This window comes from Diceros bicornis, chromosome 32, assembly GCF_020826845.1.
Source record: "Diceros bicornis minor isolate mBicDic1 chromosome 32, mDicBic1.mat.cur, whole genome shotgun sequence".
Taxonomy (NCBI): domain Eukaryota; kingdom Metazoa; phylum Chordata; class Mammalia; order Perissodactyla; family Rhinocerotidae; genus Diceros; species Diceros bicornis.
Window position 1 is genome coordinate 10712770 of NC_080771.1, and position 18471 is coordinate 10731240.

Sequence of the window (18471 nt, forward strand, 5' to 3'; positions counted from 1 at the left end):
CCCATGGCTTAGCGGTTAAGTGCGAGCGCTCCACTGCTGGCAGCCCGGGTTCGGATCCCGGGCGCGCACCGACACACCACTTCTCCGGCCATGCTGAGGCCGCGTCCCACGTACAGCAACTAGAAGGATGTGCATCTATGACATACAACTATCTACTGGGGCTTTGGGGGAAAAAATAAATTAAAAAAAAAAAATAATGATATCATTGAGTACATGATATCATTTTTGTATTGTCATTTGGAGTTAATTTAACTCCTGGTTATAGCCTTTGTCTCAAAGAATTACCTTGGGGGAGAAAACCTAGGTAGTGTATTTATCAAATCCACTTGTACATTTTTGTTCTTAGGAAGCACTCCAGAAATTGACTGAAATTCTCAATTTAAATGGAGAAGTAGCTTGCCAGGACTCAGGCCATCCCGCCAAACACAGGAACACATCTGCAGTCCTAGGCTGCTTGGCTGAGAAACTAGCAGGTAACTCTGGGAAGCTCCCCAAAGGAAGATCTGAAGTTGGATGTTAAGGGGAAAATTGCACTGCAGGTCTTTGATCAAACATACTGCACCAGAAAGACGTGTCTCCAAAAAAAAAAAAATTAATGGACAGGAGCTCATTGGAAAAAAATTCCTCAGAGACCATAGAGGTACATGCAATCTAATTCAGTTTTGAGGATTTTCAGAGGGAATTTTAAAAGGAAAAAGTTTCACTTATTTGCTTTTAAGTTAAGAATAAGAGAAAAGGCTAAACAGTATAACAAAGATTATATATGTTTATATGTATGTATATAATATACATATACATACACATTTTATAAAGTTTAACTGGATAATGGAGACACCCAAGGTAGGGGAAGAGGAAAAGGAACTTTAAATTGGAGGAGTTCCTGAGAAGAGAAGCAGATATTTAATTTGTTTATCAGTGTTACTCATTTTAGGAAAGTTAACCTCAAAGTACAGGTGAATAGCTCAGCTAATCACATCATGTGTGGTGGAAGAAACAATGGATTAGAAATCAGAACACATGGCTGCTGATTCAGGCTCTGCCCCAGGTGCCCTGGAGTAAATCACTTCACTCTGTGCATTCGGTTGTTCAGCTGTGAATTGGGGATGGCACTATTCCCTACCTCAGAGTGCGAGGCTTGAGTAAGCTAATGTGCATGGGAGTACTTTGTAAAAGAGTTCTACCAGAACAATTTTATTGTTATTAGTTACTGATTAAAAGTAATATGATGCATTTAATTATATCCAGTGTTTGTTGTATTCGTCTAGGTCCTGCAAGTATAGGTTTATTTAGCCCAGGAATACTGGAATATTTGCTGCAGTGTCTGGTAAGTGAGACATCAAAGGTAGTTATTCTTTGTCATCTAGAATTGTGCATTTTACTAAAATTGCCAGCTTAGCCACTGGCAGAGAATGGAATCAGTTATAAATTTTAATTTGCAGGTGTTTCCTGAGCGTTTGTCTATTCCTTCCTATATTTAAAAAAAAAAAATGAAGGTGGGATAGGAATTTATTACAAGCAAAAACAGCTGAGTTGGACTGGTTTAAAATTTAATCATAAGATGTCTGCTGTGATTGGCTTTTTCTGTGTGTCCTTCGAGTCTGCCAAATGGTAGCAGGGACCTCCACAGTGGAAACAAAATTACATGGCGTTCCAAGCCAGGAAGCCGCCAGGTCCGATTCCCAGTGTATGCAAATCTCTGCTTCTCCCTGCCCTCCCCCCTCGCTACCGCTCTTAAAACTGTTGTCGTTCAGTATTTGATGTATTGTCTGTGAAGCTTGTGGTTTGCTGAGGCTGTGCTGTGGGATCTCTCACACTGCTGGACTGGTCTATATTTTTAAAGGTTATTTTTGCAGGCCTAGTGAGCATTGGCCTTTTTCAAAATCTCAGAGACCTTATTTTTTAGTACCTGTGTGTTGTGTACTTAAAACACTGAACACTGTGCTAAGTAAGCACTGTGGGGATCCAGAAGTAGTATAAGAGTCCTTTGCCCTCCAGAAGTTTCCTGGTTAGTTGAGGGAACCAAACTACTCAGACAAGACAGTTGGGCTCCATTTTATGACAGGATGTTACCGAGGGCAGAATCGCTTCCTTCAGACTAAGTGCTGTAAGGGTTCTGAGGTGATCAGAAAGCAGGAGGTGTGGGGGGTGAGAGCTGGGAGAGTGATGGGAGACAGACAGCCTCAGCTGGCTCACACCATAAGGTTAGAATTTGACTGCACAGGAGAAAAAAATGGGTTTCTTGGCTAAGGACACATCACCAGCAGAAGCCCCAAGACAGAAATGGCTGTGTTCCTGGCATATTACAGAGAATTGTCTGTTGAGAAGACAGTGTTCAGAGACAGGACGACGTAGACTGTATAGCCAGGTGGGGAGAGCTCAGGGCCTGAAAAGCCAGACAGAGGGATTAGGAATGGATATGGCAAGAAGTGGGGTGCTGACGAGGCTTTGCAGCAGGGAAGGATGGTGGTTATATGAGCTTTGTAAAACCTAGCTGGGCAGCAGGGCAGTGAGTGGGAATCATCTGATGTTCTGGAGCTCCTCTGCAGGCTCCTAACATAGGTGTGGGAAAGGATGGCTGTGAGAAGATGTGATGTTAAGCAGATAGACCTTTAAATGTGAACACATGTGACATGAATGTAAATGTAACTGAATGAGCTCACTTGTTGCTCTCTCCCACCTACTGTCAGCATTTGAGGAATTCCTTTCAGAGAGCAGATTGAAAACTAAGCCATTAGTTGTTCATTTGATTATTTATAATTTTGGAACTTGGTAATGAGAATGGCTCTTTTTAGGAATCTGAACAAAAAAATCATTTTTAGCTGCAATTCTAGGTTTCTGTTTGACTTGTTTAAATGTATGTAAGAATCAACATTTTATTTAACAAAGCCCTACTGTAGATGTTACTAAGTAAAATAAGTGCATTTAACAAGATACTTTTGAAATTTCCATATCTATAAATGAACCAAGTGATTTCAAGAAAATAATAGAAGATTTTAAGAGACTCTCTTGGTTCTTCATTACCAACAATATTATTAGCTGGATAATTGAGGACTTGAATGAGTAAAACTTTTCTGACTGCTCTGAAAAAAAAATCTAGCACATACTGGGCAAGAAGAGGAAATTGGTAACTTGCCACCTCTGCAGGGGAATGATGTTTTTGTTTTTTGTTTTTTTATCTTTTGTTGTCTTTCAGAAGTTACAGTCCCACCCCACAGTCATGCTTTTTGCACTTATCGCACTGGAAAAGTTTGCACAGACAAGTAGGTATAGTGACTTCGTGCACTAATGATCTTCTGTATCGGTTGTTAAAAATCTTATTTTTCTGGTTACTGTATGAGCTTATGCTTTGAACCCCATCAGACATGTATGAGTTCTGTTTTTGTCTGGTAGACACCACAAGGCCAGTGAGGTGTAACAGGGACAAAGGCAAGGGTTTTCTCACCTAAGGATCAAAACTCGGTGACCATGATTATCCCTTTTTATTGCTAAAAATTTAGTGATCAGATTGCTACTTTCTACGAAATAGTCAGAGCGCTTGGGCTATGTCATTATTCCTGTTTCCAAGTTCTCTAATTGCCTCTCCTCACTCCTTTCCACCACTAATCTGCCCAGCAAATCATCCTGTTCCTTCATGGTTAATTCAAGGTTTTTATCTTCCCAAATAGGTGAAAATAAATTGACTATCTCCGAATCCAGTATTAGTGACCGGCTTGTCACATTGGAGTCCTGGGCTGATGATCCTGATTATCTGAAACGTCAAGTTGGTTTCTGTGCCCAGTGGAGCTTAGACAATCTCTGTAAGTACAAGTTGTCCTTTATTAAAATGCCTGTTTCCATTTCCAAACCCATTTCTTCCTTTTATGATAGTGAGTGTGAGTCTTTCCTTATAAGGTCCTCTTGGTAGGTCGGCTATTTTCTAGCAGAAAAATATTCTAGGAACCCTTCAGACAAGAATTATATGGAATGCTTCTAATTCCAGCACTCTTCTGTGCAAAAACTTTTACTGGTACCCTATTTCCTGCTGCATCAAGGCTGTTAATCAGATGGCACTGTCTAATGAGCTCTTCCCAACACAAACTATCTCCTCACTGTCCTACCAGCAGGTCCCAATCGTCCCCACCTCTGGGCCTGTTCCGCTCACTTGGAGTTCCGTCTGTTTACTCTTCTCCTTTTCCCAACTTGGCTCTTCAAAGCTCAAGTCATGTCTTACCTACCCATGAGAGTTGCTCCTGACTTTTCTCTTTTTCTTCTCCAAGGGCTGCTAGAACTAAAACTATGCTACTGCTATATCCTCACACACACACCCCCCTCCATAGTTAGCACTGTGCTAAAACACAGTTGGACACGTAACCCCCTGCTCCTACCCCAACATTGTGGGGACTTCCTTAGTACACCGCCTGTGTAGTGCCAGTTAAAGAATAATTCTGAAAAAGTGCAATTTGGATTTTATTGCAGGCAAAATAATGAATACAGGGAACAGAAGCATAAACCTAGCAGTACTGCCTTTCCTAGCATTTGCTTGATTAATCTTCATATGGTAGTGTAGCAGCAAAGCCAAGGTCTCCCCACCGATCTTGCCATTTATGAGCACTTCCATTCCTTAACTAGGATGGCAGCTAGCAATGACACTAGCTTTTTTTCCCCACAACAGCCTGCCTTGGAAACATGAGCACTCTTTTCTTTTGCAGTTCTAAAAGAAGGTCGGCAGCTGACCTATGAGAAAGTGGACTTGAATAGCATTAGGACTATGCTGAATAGCAACGATGTCAGCGAGTACCTGAAGATCTCGCCTCATGGCTTGGAGGTAAAGCTTCCACAAGTGCACCATTCGGGGAAAAAATCTTGTTTTCATTTTCATGCCCTGATTCTGAACAAAAGCAATTTCTTGCAGAGCAGATGGAAGTTTATTTCATACTCAAAGAGTGGTTGGAGGTAGAAGTGGTGGGAGAGAGGGTATTTGGGATATCATTTACTCTTTTATATCCCACGTGGTGCTATGCATATAGTAAGCACTGTAATATTTATTGACTGGTTTAAATATGTCTGTTTTTAATTTCTGCCATTTTATTCAGCTAAAGGTACAAAGACTAGTGTTTATAAAAGAGGCCATTCCTTTTTTTAATCCCTACATAGCCAATTGTATCTGTCTAGTGCTTCCCCTTCTCCTTGTACGTTGGAAACGTTGCTGATTTTGTGGTGAAGGTTGATGAAAGAGCTGTTTATGTACAGGAAGGTACCATAAGCACTAGACACGTCAAGATTAAAGAGCTGTTTGAAGAATGGCTGCAAACAGCTCTTTGATCTTACATATTGCAAAATGCCTTAAGTAGTTTTCTGCTTTAGATTATTTTTAGGTATCCCATCTTATATCCTTTAATATCCTTCTCTATCATAAGTACAGGTTAAGGCAATGTTTATACATTTGTAAAAGATTCTACTATGAGAGCAAAGCTCTGTAAGTGCTTAAAAATGAAGCCACTGGCCTTCGCTAATCCTTACTGCAGCCATCTTTGAGGTCTTCCAATCCTGTTAGAACTCCCTGGAAATAGAACTATAAAATAGAGTGTGCTTCATTCGGTTTTGCACTTTTTGTCACTGAGGATGCACAGAGAAAGAAACAGTAGTCCACCAGAAGCTTTAATAAGGAAAACTACATTCAACCTCCTGAGCAGTCAGTTGTCTTTGGTGGTCTTCAGGCGCTGATGATGAACTGCCATGCTCTTTGTTTTGCCAGGCTCGCTGTGATGCCTCCTCTTTTGAAAGTGTGCGTTGCACCTTTTGTGTGGACGCTGGGGTGTGGTACTACGAAGTAACAGTGGTCACTTCTGGAGTCATGCAGATAGGCTGGGCCACACGAGCCAGCAAATTTCTCAATCATGTGAGTACCCTGGAGAATGTGCAAAGGGGGGCAGAAGCAGTTTTCTGGTGAGTGGGAGGAGAATAACTAATTTTTCAGATAGGTTTGTACAGTAATCGTTTCTTGGGCTGAACCACAGAGTGCTAAATCCCTAACAGTGGTTTGCTAAACTGATTCAGAAGTAGGAAAACACAAGTGAAATTGCCTCTCAGATTCTTTTTCCCTCGAGTTTTAAGTTCATGTTAATTTTCCACCTAGAGGTTGGATGCATCCTGTGTCTTTGTCGGCTCTGCCCCAACCCCAGCCCCATCTTTGGCTCAGTTTTTACATTGGGACCAGTGATAATTTTTACCTTGCACTTAATTTTTACCTTGCACTTAAGCTTTACGAACTTTGTAGGAATTCTCTTAGTACTTTCACAAAGTACTAAATGTGCTTGACTTCTACCTTGTAATTAGTAGGCACAGTTGTTTTCGGTATTTAGTATTTGCTTTGTTATAGAAAGCTGTAATATAAAAGGGAAGATTAAGTGCACTAGAGGAAGCAAAATTGGGCTACCACTACCTGAGTGTGAGAGGTTGGGGTTCCTCCCTTTCCTATAGATGTTGATTTCTTGCCACTTCATACCCTTCTAATGTCCAGCCCAATTGGCTTTCTTCTGTCAGTCAAATTATAAGCTGTTTGGAATTAATCCAGTTTTGATCAGGAATATTTTGTGTACATATGATTTTTACCCTTTGAGCTGAAAAAGCCCCCTTGGATTATTTTGTTAATCTAAATAAATAATAGTCTCCCATCCCATATGTAAGGTCCTGGGATGGGTTTGAGAAGTGATCCAACAAAATCAAACTAAACATGCCTGCCATGAGCATAGTTTCTAAACAGCCTTTTCAGCAAGGCTTTATAGCATCCTGGAATTATTCATGGCATTTTACTAAACTGCTTGCTGGAGAGAGACATATTGGAGGAAGAGGGCCAGTGGAGAGGTCGGGTCTGGATTCTTGTCCAGGGTGGAAAACTAGAACCCAGTCTGCCATTGCTTTTGTTGAGAACCTTCCCTGATGCAGGGCCTCCTAGTCGGCTGGGCCTTAAATTAATTAAAACCTGGAAGCATGGGGCTTTTCTGTGGCACCATGTAGTCAGAAGTAAATGGGAAACAATGTCAGTTAATCTCTTAGTTCCCAACTTGGGCACTGATTTAAAGGAGATAGTATCAATTACATGACAGCCTGCCCCAAATGATGTCCTAAAGATGATTTTTTAGGACTTTAAAAAACATCTTAATTTCAAGAGCACCTTCATTTTAGAGCCTATCATCTGATACCCACAACAGATTTTTTTGTCACAATTTCCATTTGACAGGTGAGAAAACTGAGACTGAGAGTAGGAAATAAAGAAACTAGGACGAGAATTCAGTCCCCTTCCTGTTCTACAATAGTTGTTTTCTTTGCATTTGAAAATGGGGAGAGTCTCAGAGAATTAGCTAGTCTCCTCATTTAGAAGTAAAAAATTGTTCCAGAACTAGAAAAAATATGAATCCTCTAGGGAGGAAGCTTCGCTATAAAATTTGTCTCTCCTGATTTGGCGGCAAACACACTACAGGTCTAGGTGTAGTATATCTGAGACTGAATGTTGCAAATATTTAAGTCACCAGTGAAGCTGGATCATTTTTTTTTTTTTTTTTTTTGATTTTTATTGATATTTTAATGGTTTCTAACATTGTGAAATTTTGGGTTGTACATTTTTGTTTGTCCATCACCCCATATATGACTCCCTTCACCCCTTGTGCCCACCCCCCACCCCCACTTCCCGGGTAACCACAGTCCAGTTTTCTCTGTCCATGTGTTGGTTTATATTCCACATATGAGTGAGATCATACAGTGTTTGTCTTTCTCTTTCTGGCTTATTTCACTTAACATAATACGCTCCAGGCCCATCCATGTTGTTGCAAATGGGACGATTTTGTCTTTTTTTATGGCTGAGTAGTATTCCATTGTATATATATACCACATTTTCTTAATCCAATCGTCAGTCGAGGGACACTTAGGTTGCTTCCACTTCTTGGCTATGGTGAATAATGCTGCAATGAACATAGGGGTGCATAAGCCTCTTTGGATTGTTGATTTCAGGTGCGTTGGATAGATTCCCAGTAGTGGGATGGCTGGATCATAGGGCATCTCTATTTTTAATTCTTTGAGGAATCTCCATACCGTTTTCCATAGAGGCTGCACCAATTTGCATTCCCACCAGCTGTGTATGAGGGTTCCTGTTTCTCCACATCCTCTCCAACATTTGTTGTTTTTTGTCTTGGTGATTATAGCCATTCTAACGGGCGTGAGGTGGTATCTTAGTGTTGTTTTGATTTGCATTTCCCTGATGATTAGTGATGTTGAGCATCTTTTCATGTGCCTATTGGCCATCTGTATATCTTCCTTGGAGAAGTGTCTGTTCATTTCCTCTGCCCATTTTTTGATCGGGTTGTTTGTTTTTTTGTTGTTCAATTGTGTGAGTTCTTTATATATTATGGAGATCAACCCCTTGTCAGATGTATGTTTTGCAAATATTCTCTCCCAGCTGGTTGGTTGTTTGTTCATCTTGATTCTGATTTCATTTGTCTTATAAAAGCTCTTTAGTCTGATAAAGTCCCACTTGTTTATTTTTTCTTTAGTTTCCCTAGTCTGGGTAGGCATGTCATCCGAAAAGATTCCTTTAAACCCAATGTCAAATAGTGTGTTGCCTATATTTTCTTCTATGAGTTTTATAGTTTCAGGTCTCACCTTCAGGTCTTTGATCCATTTTGAGTTAATTTTTGTGAATGGCGATAGCACATGGTCCACTTTCATTCTTTTGCATGTGGCTGTCCAGTTTTCCCAACACCATTTATTGAAGAGACTTTCCTTTCTCCATTGCATGTCCTTAGCACCTTTGTCGAAAATTAGCTGTCCATATATGTGTGGTTTTATTTCTGGGCTTTCAATTCTGTTCCATTGATCTGTGTGTCTGTTTTTGTACCAGTACCATGCTGTTTTGATTACTGTTGCTTTGTAGTATGTTTTGAAGTCAGGAATTGTGATGCCTCCTGCTTTGTTCTTTTTCTTTAGGATTTCTTTAGCTATTCGGGGTCTTTTGTTGCCCCATATAAATTTTAGTATTCTTTTTTCTATTTCTGTGAAGAATGTCATTGGGATTCTGATTGGGATTGCATTGAATCTGTAGATTGCTTTAGGTAATATAGACATTTTAACTATGTTTATTCTTCCAATCCACGTGCATGGGATATCTTTCCATTTCTTTATGTCATCGTAGATTTCCCTCAATAATGTCTTGTAGTTCTCATTGTATAGGTCCTTCACCTCCTTGGTAAGATTTATTCCTAGGTATTTTATTCTTTTTGATGCAATTGTAAATGGTATTATCTTTTTGAGCTCTCTTTCTGTTAGTTCATTATTAGCATATAGAAATGCAACTGATTTTTGTAGATTGATTTTGTACCCTGCAACTTTGCTGTAGTTGTTGATTGTTTCTAACAGTTTTCCAACAGATTCTTTAGGGTTTTCTATATATACAATCATGTCATCTGCAAATAGTGAGAGTTTCACTTCTTCGTTACCTATTTGGATTCCTTTTATTCCTTTTTCTTGCCTAATTGCTCTGGCCAAAACCTCCAGTACTATGTTGAACAGGAGTGGTGAGAGTGGGCAGCCCTGCCTCGTTCCTGTTCTCAGAGGAATGGCTTTCAGTCTTTCCCCGTTGAGTATGATGTTAGCTGTGGGTTTGTCATATATGGCCTTTATTATGTTGAGGTACTTTCCTGCTATTCCCATTTTATTGAGAGTTTTTATCATAAATGGATGTTGTATCTTGTCAAATGCCTTCTCTGCGTCTATTGAGATGATCATGTGGTTTTTATTCTTTGTTTTGTTGATGTGATGTATCACGTTGATTGATTTGCGGATGTTGAACCATCCCTGCGTCTCTGGTATAAATCCCACTTGATCATGGTGTATGATCTTTTTAATATATTGTTGTATTCGGTTTGCCAATATTTTGTTGAGGATTTTTGCATCAATGTTCATCAGCGATATTGGCCTGTAATTTTCTTTCTTTGTATTGTCTTTGTCTGGTTTCGGTATCAGGGTGATGTTGGCCTCATAGAATGATTCAGGAAGTGTTCCATCTTCCTCTATTTTTTGGAATAGTTTGAGGAGGATGGGTAATAAATCTTCTTTGAATGTTTGGTAAAATTCACTGGAGAAGCCATCTGGTCCTGGACTTTTATTTTTTGGGAGGTTTTTGATTACTATTTCAATCTCTTTACTTGTGATTGGTCTATTCAGATTCTCCATTTCTTCTTGGTTCAATTTTGGGAGGTTGTATAAGTCTAAGAATTTATCCATTTCTTCTAGATTGTCCAATTTGTTGGCATATAATTTCTCATAGTATTCTCTTATAATCCTCTGTATTTCCATGGTATCCGTTGTAATTTCTCCTCTTTCATTTCTAATTTTATTTACTTGAGCCTTTTCTCTTTTTTTCTTAGTTAGCCTGGCTAAGGGTTTGTCTATTTTGTTTATCTTCTCGAAGAACCAACTCTTTGTTTCATTAATCCTTTCTACTGTTTTTTTGGTCTCAATATCATTTATTTCTGCTCTGATTTTTATTATTTCTCTCCTTCTGCTGGCTTTGGGCTTTGTTTGTTCTTCTTTTTCTAGTTCTGTTAGGTGTAATTTAAGGTTGCCTATTAGGGCTTTTTCTTGTTTGTTAAGGTGGGCTTGTATCGCTATGAGTTTCCCTCTCAGGACCGCTTTTGCTGCGTCCCATATGGTTTGATATGGCATGTTATCATTTTCGTTTGTTTCCAGATAGTTTTTGATTTCTCCTTTAATTTCATCAATGATCCATTGGTTGTTCAGTAGCATGTTGTTTAATCTCCACATTTTTGTCACTTTCCCAGTTTTTTTTTCCTGGTTCATTTCCAGTTTCATAGCCTTATGGTCTGAAAAGATGCTTGTTATGATTTCAATCTTCTTAAATTTATTGAGGCTTGCTTTGTTTCCCAACATATGGTCTATCCTAGAGAATGTTCCATGCGCGCTTGAGAAGAATGTGTAGTCAGCTGTTTTTGGGTGGAGTGCTCTGTATATGTCTACTAGGTCCATCTCGTCCAGTTTTTCATTTAAGTCTAATATTTCTTTATTAACTTTTTGTCTGGATGATCTATCCATTGCTGTAAGTGGGGTGTTAAGATCCCCTACTATTATTGTGTTGTTGTTGATTTCTCCTTTTAGGTTTGTTAATAGTTGTTTTATGTACATTGGTGCTCCTATGTTGGGTGCATATATATTTATAAGTGATATGTCTTCTTGATGGAGTGTCCCTTTTATCATTATATATTTCCCTTCTTTGTCTTTCTTAACCTGTTTTATCTTGAGGTCTACTTTGTCTGATATGAGTATGGCAACACCTGCTTTCTTTTGTTTGCCATTAGCTTGGAGTATTGTCTTCCATCCTTTCACTCTGAGCCTGTGCTTGTCTTTAGTGCTAAGATGTGTTTCCTGAAGGCAGCATATTGTTGGGTCTTGCTTTTTAATCCATCCTGCCACTCTGTATCTTTTGATTGGAGAGTTCAATCCATTTACATTTAGGGTAATTATTGAAATATGAGGGTTGAATGTTGCTGTTTTGTCACTTATTTTCTGGTTCTTTTGCATTTCCTTTGTTTCTTGTCCCATTTGTTTTGGACTGCCAATTCAGTTTGGTTGTTCTGTCTTATGATTCTTCTAGTTTTCTCTTTGTTTATCATATGTGGTTTTAATTTGATTATTTGTTTAGTGGTTACCTTGAGGTTTGGGCGAAAAATCTTCTGTATGAGATAGTCCATTATCTGATAGCCTCCTATTTCCTTATACTAAGTCAATTCAGTCACTTTCCTCTTCCCCTTCTAAGTTGCTCTTGTTATACCTTATTCTATCTTGTGTTGTGGCTGTGTGTTTACAGTGATGAGGTTAAATTTATTTTTGGTGAATTTCTTCCTTTGATCTTTGAGTTTAGTATTTAAGTGGTTGCTAACCTATTCCGGTAAAGATCTACTATTTCTCTGATTTTGTCTACCTACTTTTCTCCTTACTCCAAGCTTTGTGTTCCCTTTCTCTTCTTGTTTTCAGGCCTGAGGGCCTTCTTGAGTATTTCTTGTAGTGGGGGTCTCGTGGCCATGAACTCCCTTAGCTTTTGTTTATCTGGGAGAGTTACTATTTCTCCATCATATTTGAAGGATATTTTTGCTGGATAGAGTATTCTTGGCTGAAAGTTTTTGTCTTTTAGTATTTTGAATATATCATTCCAGTCTCTTCTAGCCTGAAAAGTTTCTGTTGAGAAATCCGCTGAGAGCCTGATGGGAGTTCCTTTGTACGTTATTTTTTGTTTTTGTCTAGCTGCCCTTAATATTGTTTCTTTGTCGTTGACCCTGGCTCGCCTTACCACTAGGTGTCGTGGTGAAGGCCTTTGTCTGTTAATATATATAGGAGTCCTGTTGGCTTCGCTTACTGGTATTTCCTGCTCCTTCCCCAGATTTGGGAAATTTTCAGCTATTATTTCCTTGAATAGGCTCTCTGTTCCTCTTTCCCTCTCCTCTCCCTCAGGAATACCTATAATTCTTATGTTACATTTTCTAATAGAGTCCGATATTTCTCGGAGTCTTTCTTCATTTCTTTTTAGTCTTAGTTCTCTCTCTTCTTCCATCTGGAGTATATCTGTATTCCTATCCTCTAAAGTACTAATTCTTTCCTCCATATTGTCAGCTCTGTTCTTTAAAGATTCCAGATTCTCCTTTATCTCCTCCATTGTGTTCTTCATCTCCATCAGCCCTGATAGGTTTTTCTTTATGATTTCAATCTCTTTTGTGAAGAAACTCCTAATCTCATTTAATTGTTTGTCTGTGTTGTCTCGTATTTCGTTGAGTGTATTTATGATAGCTATTTTGAAATCTCTGTCATTTAGTTTATGGATTTCTGTGTCTTCGGGGTTGATTTCTGGGTGCTTGTCATTTTGTTTCTGGTCTGGTGATTTCATATATTTTTGCATTGTGGTTCCTGTGTTGGTTTTGATTTTCCTCATCCTGGAAGTCTCTGGTTGCAATTTCCACCTGCCGCCACTGTGTGGTGGTAAAGGGCTGTGTAGTCTAAGCCCCCTGCGCTCTGCCCCAGTTTTTCTGCTGCGATCCGCAGTTTTGTTTTGTTTTGTTTTGTTTTGTTTCTTTTCCCCACTGCGATCCACGGGTCCAGTCCAGTTTATTCAGGTCTGCCTCGGACCGCTAGATCTGGTCGAGCTGCAGACTCCGGGTTGCGGGGAGGGGGGAGCTCTCTCTTTTGCCCTCTGGGTCCCTGACGTGGGAGGCTTCTCGTTTGCCCCTCTTTATCCGCTCTCTGGGTTGCTCAGATGTTGATGGTAGCCCTGTGGCTCCTCTGAGCCCTCTGTGCGGGAGTTTCCCACTGGCTGAGAGCGCCCGAAGAGCTACAGTTTCCCGCCGAGGGCCGCCCCTCCCCCCTCTCTGGGAGCCGCGCGGACCGGATCGCTGATCTGATGGGGAGGGAGCGGAGTTCTCCTTACCTCTCCCCACTTCCTCCGGGGGCCCAGCACGTTCCGCTCTCAGATGTGCGGCAGTGTGGATCCTTCCGCTCCAGCTTTTGACTGTCTGGGATTCCGTTGTTGGTCTGTGGCTGTTACTTTTGTTGTATTTTGTGGGGGAAGAATTCACGGGAAAGCTCACTCCGCCATGATGCTGACGTCACTCCAAGCTGGATCATTTTATCTGGTGGATGAAGCTGATTTCTGCCGTTATGTGCAGAATCTTTGACTCCTCAAGTTAAGAGGCTTAAAATACTGTTTTCCTACCCTCCCAATTGCTTGATAGACTATTCTTTCTTTAAAAAACAGAAAGCAAAACGTTTTTCCCTGATCCAAGTGCTGGTTGATTCCCTGTTAGAAATTGAGGAAGTCTGATACATCTTTTCCCAATTGTAGGATTTTAATGATGTTGCCGTACTTACAACTTTGCTTCACCTGGACCTTGTTCTAGTGGTTCTGAATCTTTTTGCTTGTCCAGACAGGGTGTGATTTTATGGAATAAGTTATTCCTAGGATACACCCAGTTTCTAAAGATTTGAAGTCTGCCCATAGTGCCTCTTATTTTAACTTTTACTGCTTGGGCTTCAGTTTTGAAAGGATGATCAAAGTGTTGGGCTCAGAGATAGATTATTAAAAAGAGAAGCTTAAAGATAGTTCTTGCTCAGGTCACCTGCAGAATAGTTATCTTGTTGGGTTGTATATTTTTATGGGGGTATGGGAGGAGCAAGTCTCCAGGGGTGCATTTTGACTTGTCTAAAATATGTTTAGCCTTTTGAGCATCTACCGTGTGACAGGTCTTTCACATACTCAAATCTTTTTCAGAGTTTGGGAAGGTATTTTCACATTTAAAGATGAGGAGAATGAGGTTCAGAGAATTTAATTTAGAAACTTGACCAAAGTCACCAGCCTCCAAGTACTGGAGAATTCAAATCCTGGTCAAGATAGCCCATGGTCCTTCCCCTGTTGAAGCCTCTTGCCTGGAAAACATGATTCTGCTGTCTTAAACAGAAAGGAATGACTTGGACACCTGTCCGGGGCTCCCAGACTGTGGAGTGGTTTGGGAACCTGGGCTCCAAGGCAACGTCAGAGAGCCAAAAGACAGAAGTGCAGCAGCCAGTGTTTCAGGGGCCAGGATGCCAATGCTGCTCTCATAAATCAGTCCTAACCACCCCTCCTTGTGGGGTCACTCACACCCCACTGGGTGTCTGAGGAGAGGGTCCAGTTGGCCAAGCCTAGGTCACGTATTACCCTGCCACCTCCAGAGCGGGAGGCAGGACACTGTATCTTCATTACATTCTCCATAAAAGGAAGGGGTTGGGATGCTGGACAGCAGGAGAAAGGACAGTGTCCAGCTCACGGGGAAGGATTCAAAATATTCCCTGAATGACAAGCTATGGGTAAGCTTTCTTTTTTTTGTTTTTTAGTAATCCATTATTAAAATATACATGACAAGAAAAAGGCAGATCAAAATTATCACCCTATTACCAAGGCAGCTTCCCTGTTCTCTCATTTTATCTGTCTCAGCTAATGGAAACCATTAGCTGGGAATGTTTTCAGGTTGAGAGAGCGTGTAGTACATCTAGGTTGCTCTCTGGGATGTAAGCTCAAGGGATTTTTAAAGTGCATCTCTAGGGGCTGGCCCCGTGGCTTAGCGGTTAAGTGTGCGCGCTCCGCTGCTGGTGGCCCGGGTTCGGATCCCGGGTGCACACCGACGCACCACTTCTCCGGCCATGCTGAGACCGCGTCCCACATACAGCAGCTAGAAGGATATGCAGCTATGACATATAGCTATCTACTGGAGCTTTGGGGAAAAAATAAATAAATAAATAAAATTATGAAGTGCATCTCTGTTTGGCAGAGGCATCTAATTCTTCGCCTGTAGAAGCTGATCTGTGGTTAAAATTATTAGCGCTCCACCTTTGTCCCATAGTGTCACTCTGTTGTGAAATTCATCCAGGCATAGAAGACATTGCATGGGAAAGTCTGTTCTTAGCCAACTCTTGGTGGCTAGGAATCTTCTAGGAACACTTCTTTCAAGTGTTGTTTCAGGACTTCCTAGTACATTAGAAACTGAAGATAGAAAAGAATTGCTTGCCTTTTGCCTATGCCCCAACACCCATAAAATAAAAAATAAGTTTTTTACTTACATGTTTATAGGCTTTGAAAGGGATAGCAAGGTGTTCTTCTAGTAGACTGCCTAAAGGCAGTCAGATGCAAGATCATGTAACTCTTTAATAGTCTGAATAGTGTGTCAGAACAGCTAATTCAGAAGCCTCACTTGGGAGAACACTCATCTGAATTCAGTATATTGCAATCCAAGTAGTCAAGGAGTATGTTAGAGCCTTTTTCCCAGTCTGTCTCCTCACAGACCGTCACCAGGACCTGAGATCTTACTTGGATTTGGCTCACGTTTTCAATTCTTTTCTCCACTACAGTCTTTCACCATTGACCCTTAAAGATAGCAAGCAGTTGTCTGATCTGCATGCTTCCTCTATTTCTTCTATTTTTTAATAAGCACTCAAAATAATTTCTTAAGGTCCCATCCACCCTTTTAATATTAAAAATAAGATAATTGTGAAATAATTAAAAGGCGGTTAAGTAATAAAAGCAGCTGCCAAGGACCTGTATGACGCTCACATTGAGCCAATTTCAGAATAGCTATTAGCTGATTGTCCACGCTAACCTTTCTCTTGTCTCCAGTTTTGAAATCTCTAGGCGTGTGGGTGTTCTGAAGTCTGTTACCTGCAAGAAAGGTGTTTGCTCAGCCGCAGTGAAGTGGAAAGCTTGCCAGTCTTGGAATCAGAAGATTCCAAGGGCCAAACTTAACTCTTTTAGTAGTGTGTCCTTGGACAATCTGGTTGGCTTCTCTGAGCCTTTATTTCCTCTTAAAATGGAGCATACTGCCACCAGCCTGAAGGTGGTTAGTGAGAATTAAATGAACTAACAAATGTGAAACTTGGGAAATACTTGTTGGTGAAGTTATTATCTGTTCACATGGAACCAGGCCTCTAGGTCAGAATTTGGGTATCCTCCAAGAACCACAGGCTGTCCCTTCATCCTAAAAGTTTAGAATTCCAGCTACAAGGTTAATGGTTATAAAAGACACGCTGTCTTTTCCCAGAACACAGCAGGCAGAGCCTTGCTAATCTTCTGGGCCCTGTCTCCCTCCAGGAAGGCTATGGCATTGGGGACGACGAATATTCCTGTGCATACGATGGCTGCCGGCAGCTGATTTGGTACAACGCCAGAAGTAAGCCTCACCTACACCCGTGCTGGAAAGAAGGTATTCATTCCTCTCCGTCATGAATTTATTGACTAAGTTAAGACATTTGGTTATGATGGTGTATCTATTATGTTAGGCTTTAAAATTTTTTAATGGAAGAGGATTAGATATGAAAAGGAATATTAGGTTTTGTATCCCCTGCCAGGGATATGAACGGTATTCTCCTGATAAGTTCACCTCTAGTGGAGCCCTTCTTTTAACAAAAACATTTCAGACTATAAAATTCTTAATTTAGTGGGAAAATGGTAAGACTAATATGAATTCCTGTTTCCTCTCTGGGTATATGTTTTAAATTAAAGCAGCCATGGAGAGAGGACACTGAAATTGTAAGGCCTGTGAAATGAGAATATTTTCAGAGACCTGATGGCTGTGGGATAGATACTATTCAGTGGCCACATTCTGGGCCCCTCTAGAGCAGCTTTTAAGGATGATTTGAGCACTTTCTGCCTCAAACACGTCTACCCAGCCTCCATTCTCCAGACATCAGACTTGGGATGCTGCAGGGGCACAGGCTACCAGGACTCTCAGTCATAGCTCCAGGATTTCTAGAAGGAATATCTCTTCAACAGCATGATCTTTTTTGTCTCATTTAATTTTTGCTGCATCTGGTTTACAGTGTCCAACGCGCTAGACCCATAAAAACGTTTATTAATGAAAAAGTCAAGCAGCGAAGTTAGAGCCACACAGTTGGTTTGTTAAACACTTAATACTAAAAGATTTAAGGTTATTGAGTCCTTTTACCCCCAATAAATACAGTGAAAACAGGACTTCCCTGCCATGGTACCATTGCACTGGAAGGTGGTATTCTAGGGTGCCTCCTGGTGGCCCCACCTCATTCTGAAGACGTAGAGTCATATGGCAGGAAATGGAACTTCTGGACAAATTTTATTCCCAGCCTCAGAGCTAGATAGAGGATATAGCCCAACTCCTTCTCCAAGCATCCCTCTCTCAGTTTTCTGCCCCAACTAGCATTATAGATATAAACGGAATTTTAAGGCATGCTAAGAGAACAGGAATTTGACTACTGCCATGAGGGGACAGCTCCTCTTAATTAACTAAATTGATAGTGTGGGAAGGGAAAAACCTGAAAGCCAACATAAGCCCTTATTTTAATGGCATGCAGGTTCTTAAAGGAACATAAAACTTCTTTATTTAACAGCATAACATAGAGGCACTGTCTGCCAAGACTGTTGTTTTTTAAATCCGTTGTAATTCCTTTATCCGAAGATTTTTTTAAAAGCACTTAAAATTTGATGTATATATTTTTGTTGTTATCACAGTTAATATGCCTTGAACAGCTTTCCAGGTTATTAAATAACATTTTGAATGGCTTTTTCAATATTTCATTATATAATTGTACTACATTAATCAATGCCTCAAGGTAGGACAGTTACATTTTTGCGTTTTCAAATTATTATTATAAAAAAATATTATAAACCATTCTGGATTTTCTCAGGATAAATCCTTAGAGAAGTAAAACTTCTCTGGCAAGGAGGATACAGTTTCAACACTTTTGCTATATGTTGCCAAATTTTCTTCCACCAGCGTTGAATGTCCATTTTTCTTGTCATCACTGTGTAATTTCATGTGTTTATCTTTGACAGTTTAAAAAAGAATTTTATGAGTGAAGATGAATGCTTTTTTTTTAAAAAAAAAAAAAAAAAAGACTTGTTTTGGGGCAGTTGGTATCTCGGGGAGTTTTAACTCT

At 40.2% G+C, this 18471-nt stretch overlaps 1 protein-coding gene across 3 annotated transcripts in view; it reads left to right on the top strand.

Moving 5' to 3' along the window:
* RSPRY1 (ring finger and SPRY domain containing 1) overlaps positions 1–18471 on the top strand; it is a 49755-nt gene that overhangs the window by 20779 nt on the left and 10505 nt on the right. For 2 of the 3 annotated variants that reach the window (XM_058527879.1, XM_058527880.1), the window contains exons 5-12: positions 347–473; positions 1266–1324; positions 3194–3260; positions 3666–3797; positions 4689–4804; positions 5735–5878; positions 14788–14877; positions 16652–16763. In XM_058527879.1, the coding sequence (XP_058383862.1) occupies positions 347–473; positions 1266–1324; positions 3194–3260; positions 3666–3797; positions 4689–4804; positions 5735–5878; positions 14788–14877; positions 16652–16763 (847 nt within the window). The remainder of the gene's footprint in view (positions 1–346; positions 474–1265; positions 1325–3193; positions 3261–3665; positions 3798–4688; positions 4805–5734; positions 5879–14787; positions 14878–16651; positions 16764–18471) is intronic. The other variant, XM_058527881.1, reaches the window with a different exon arrangement.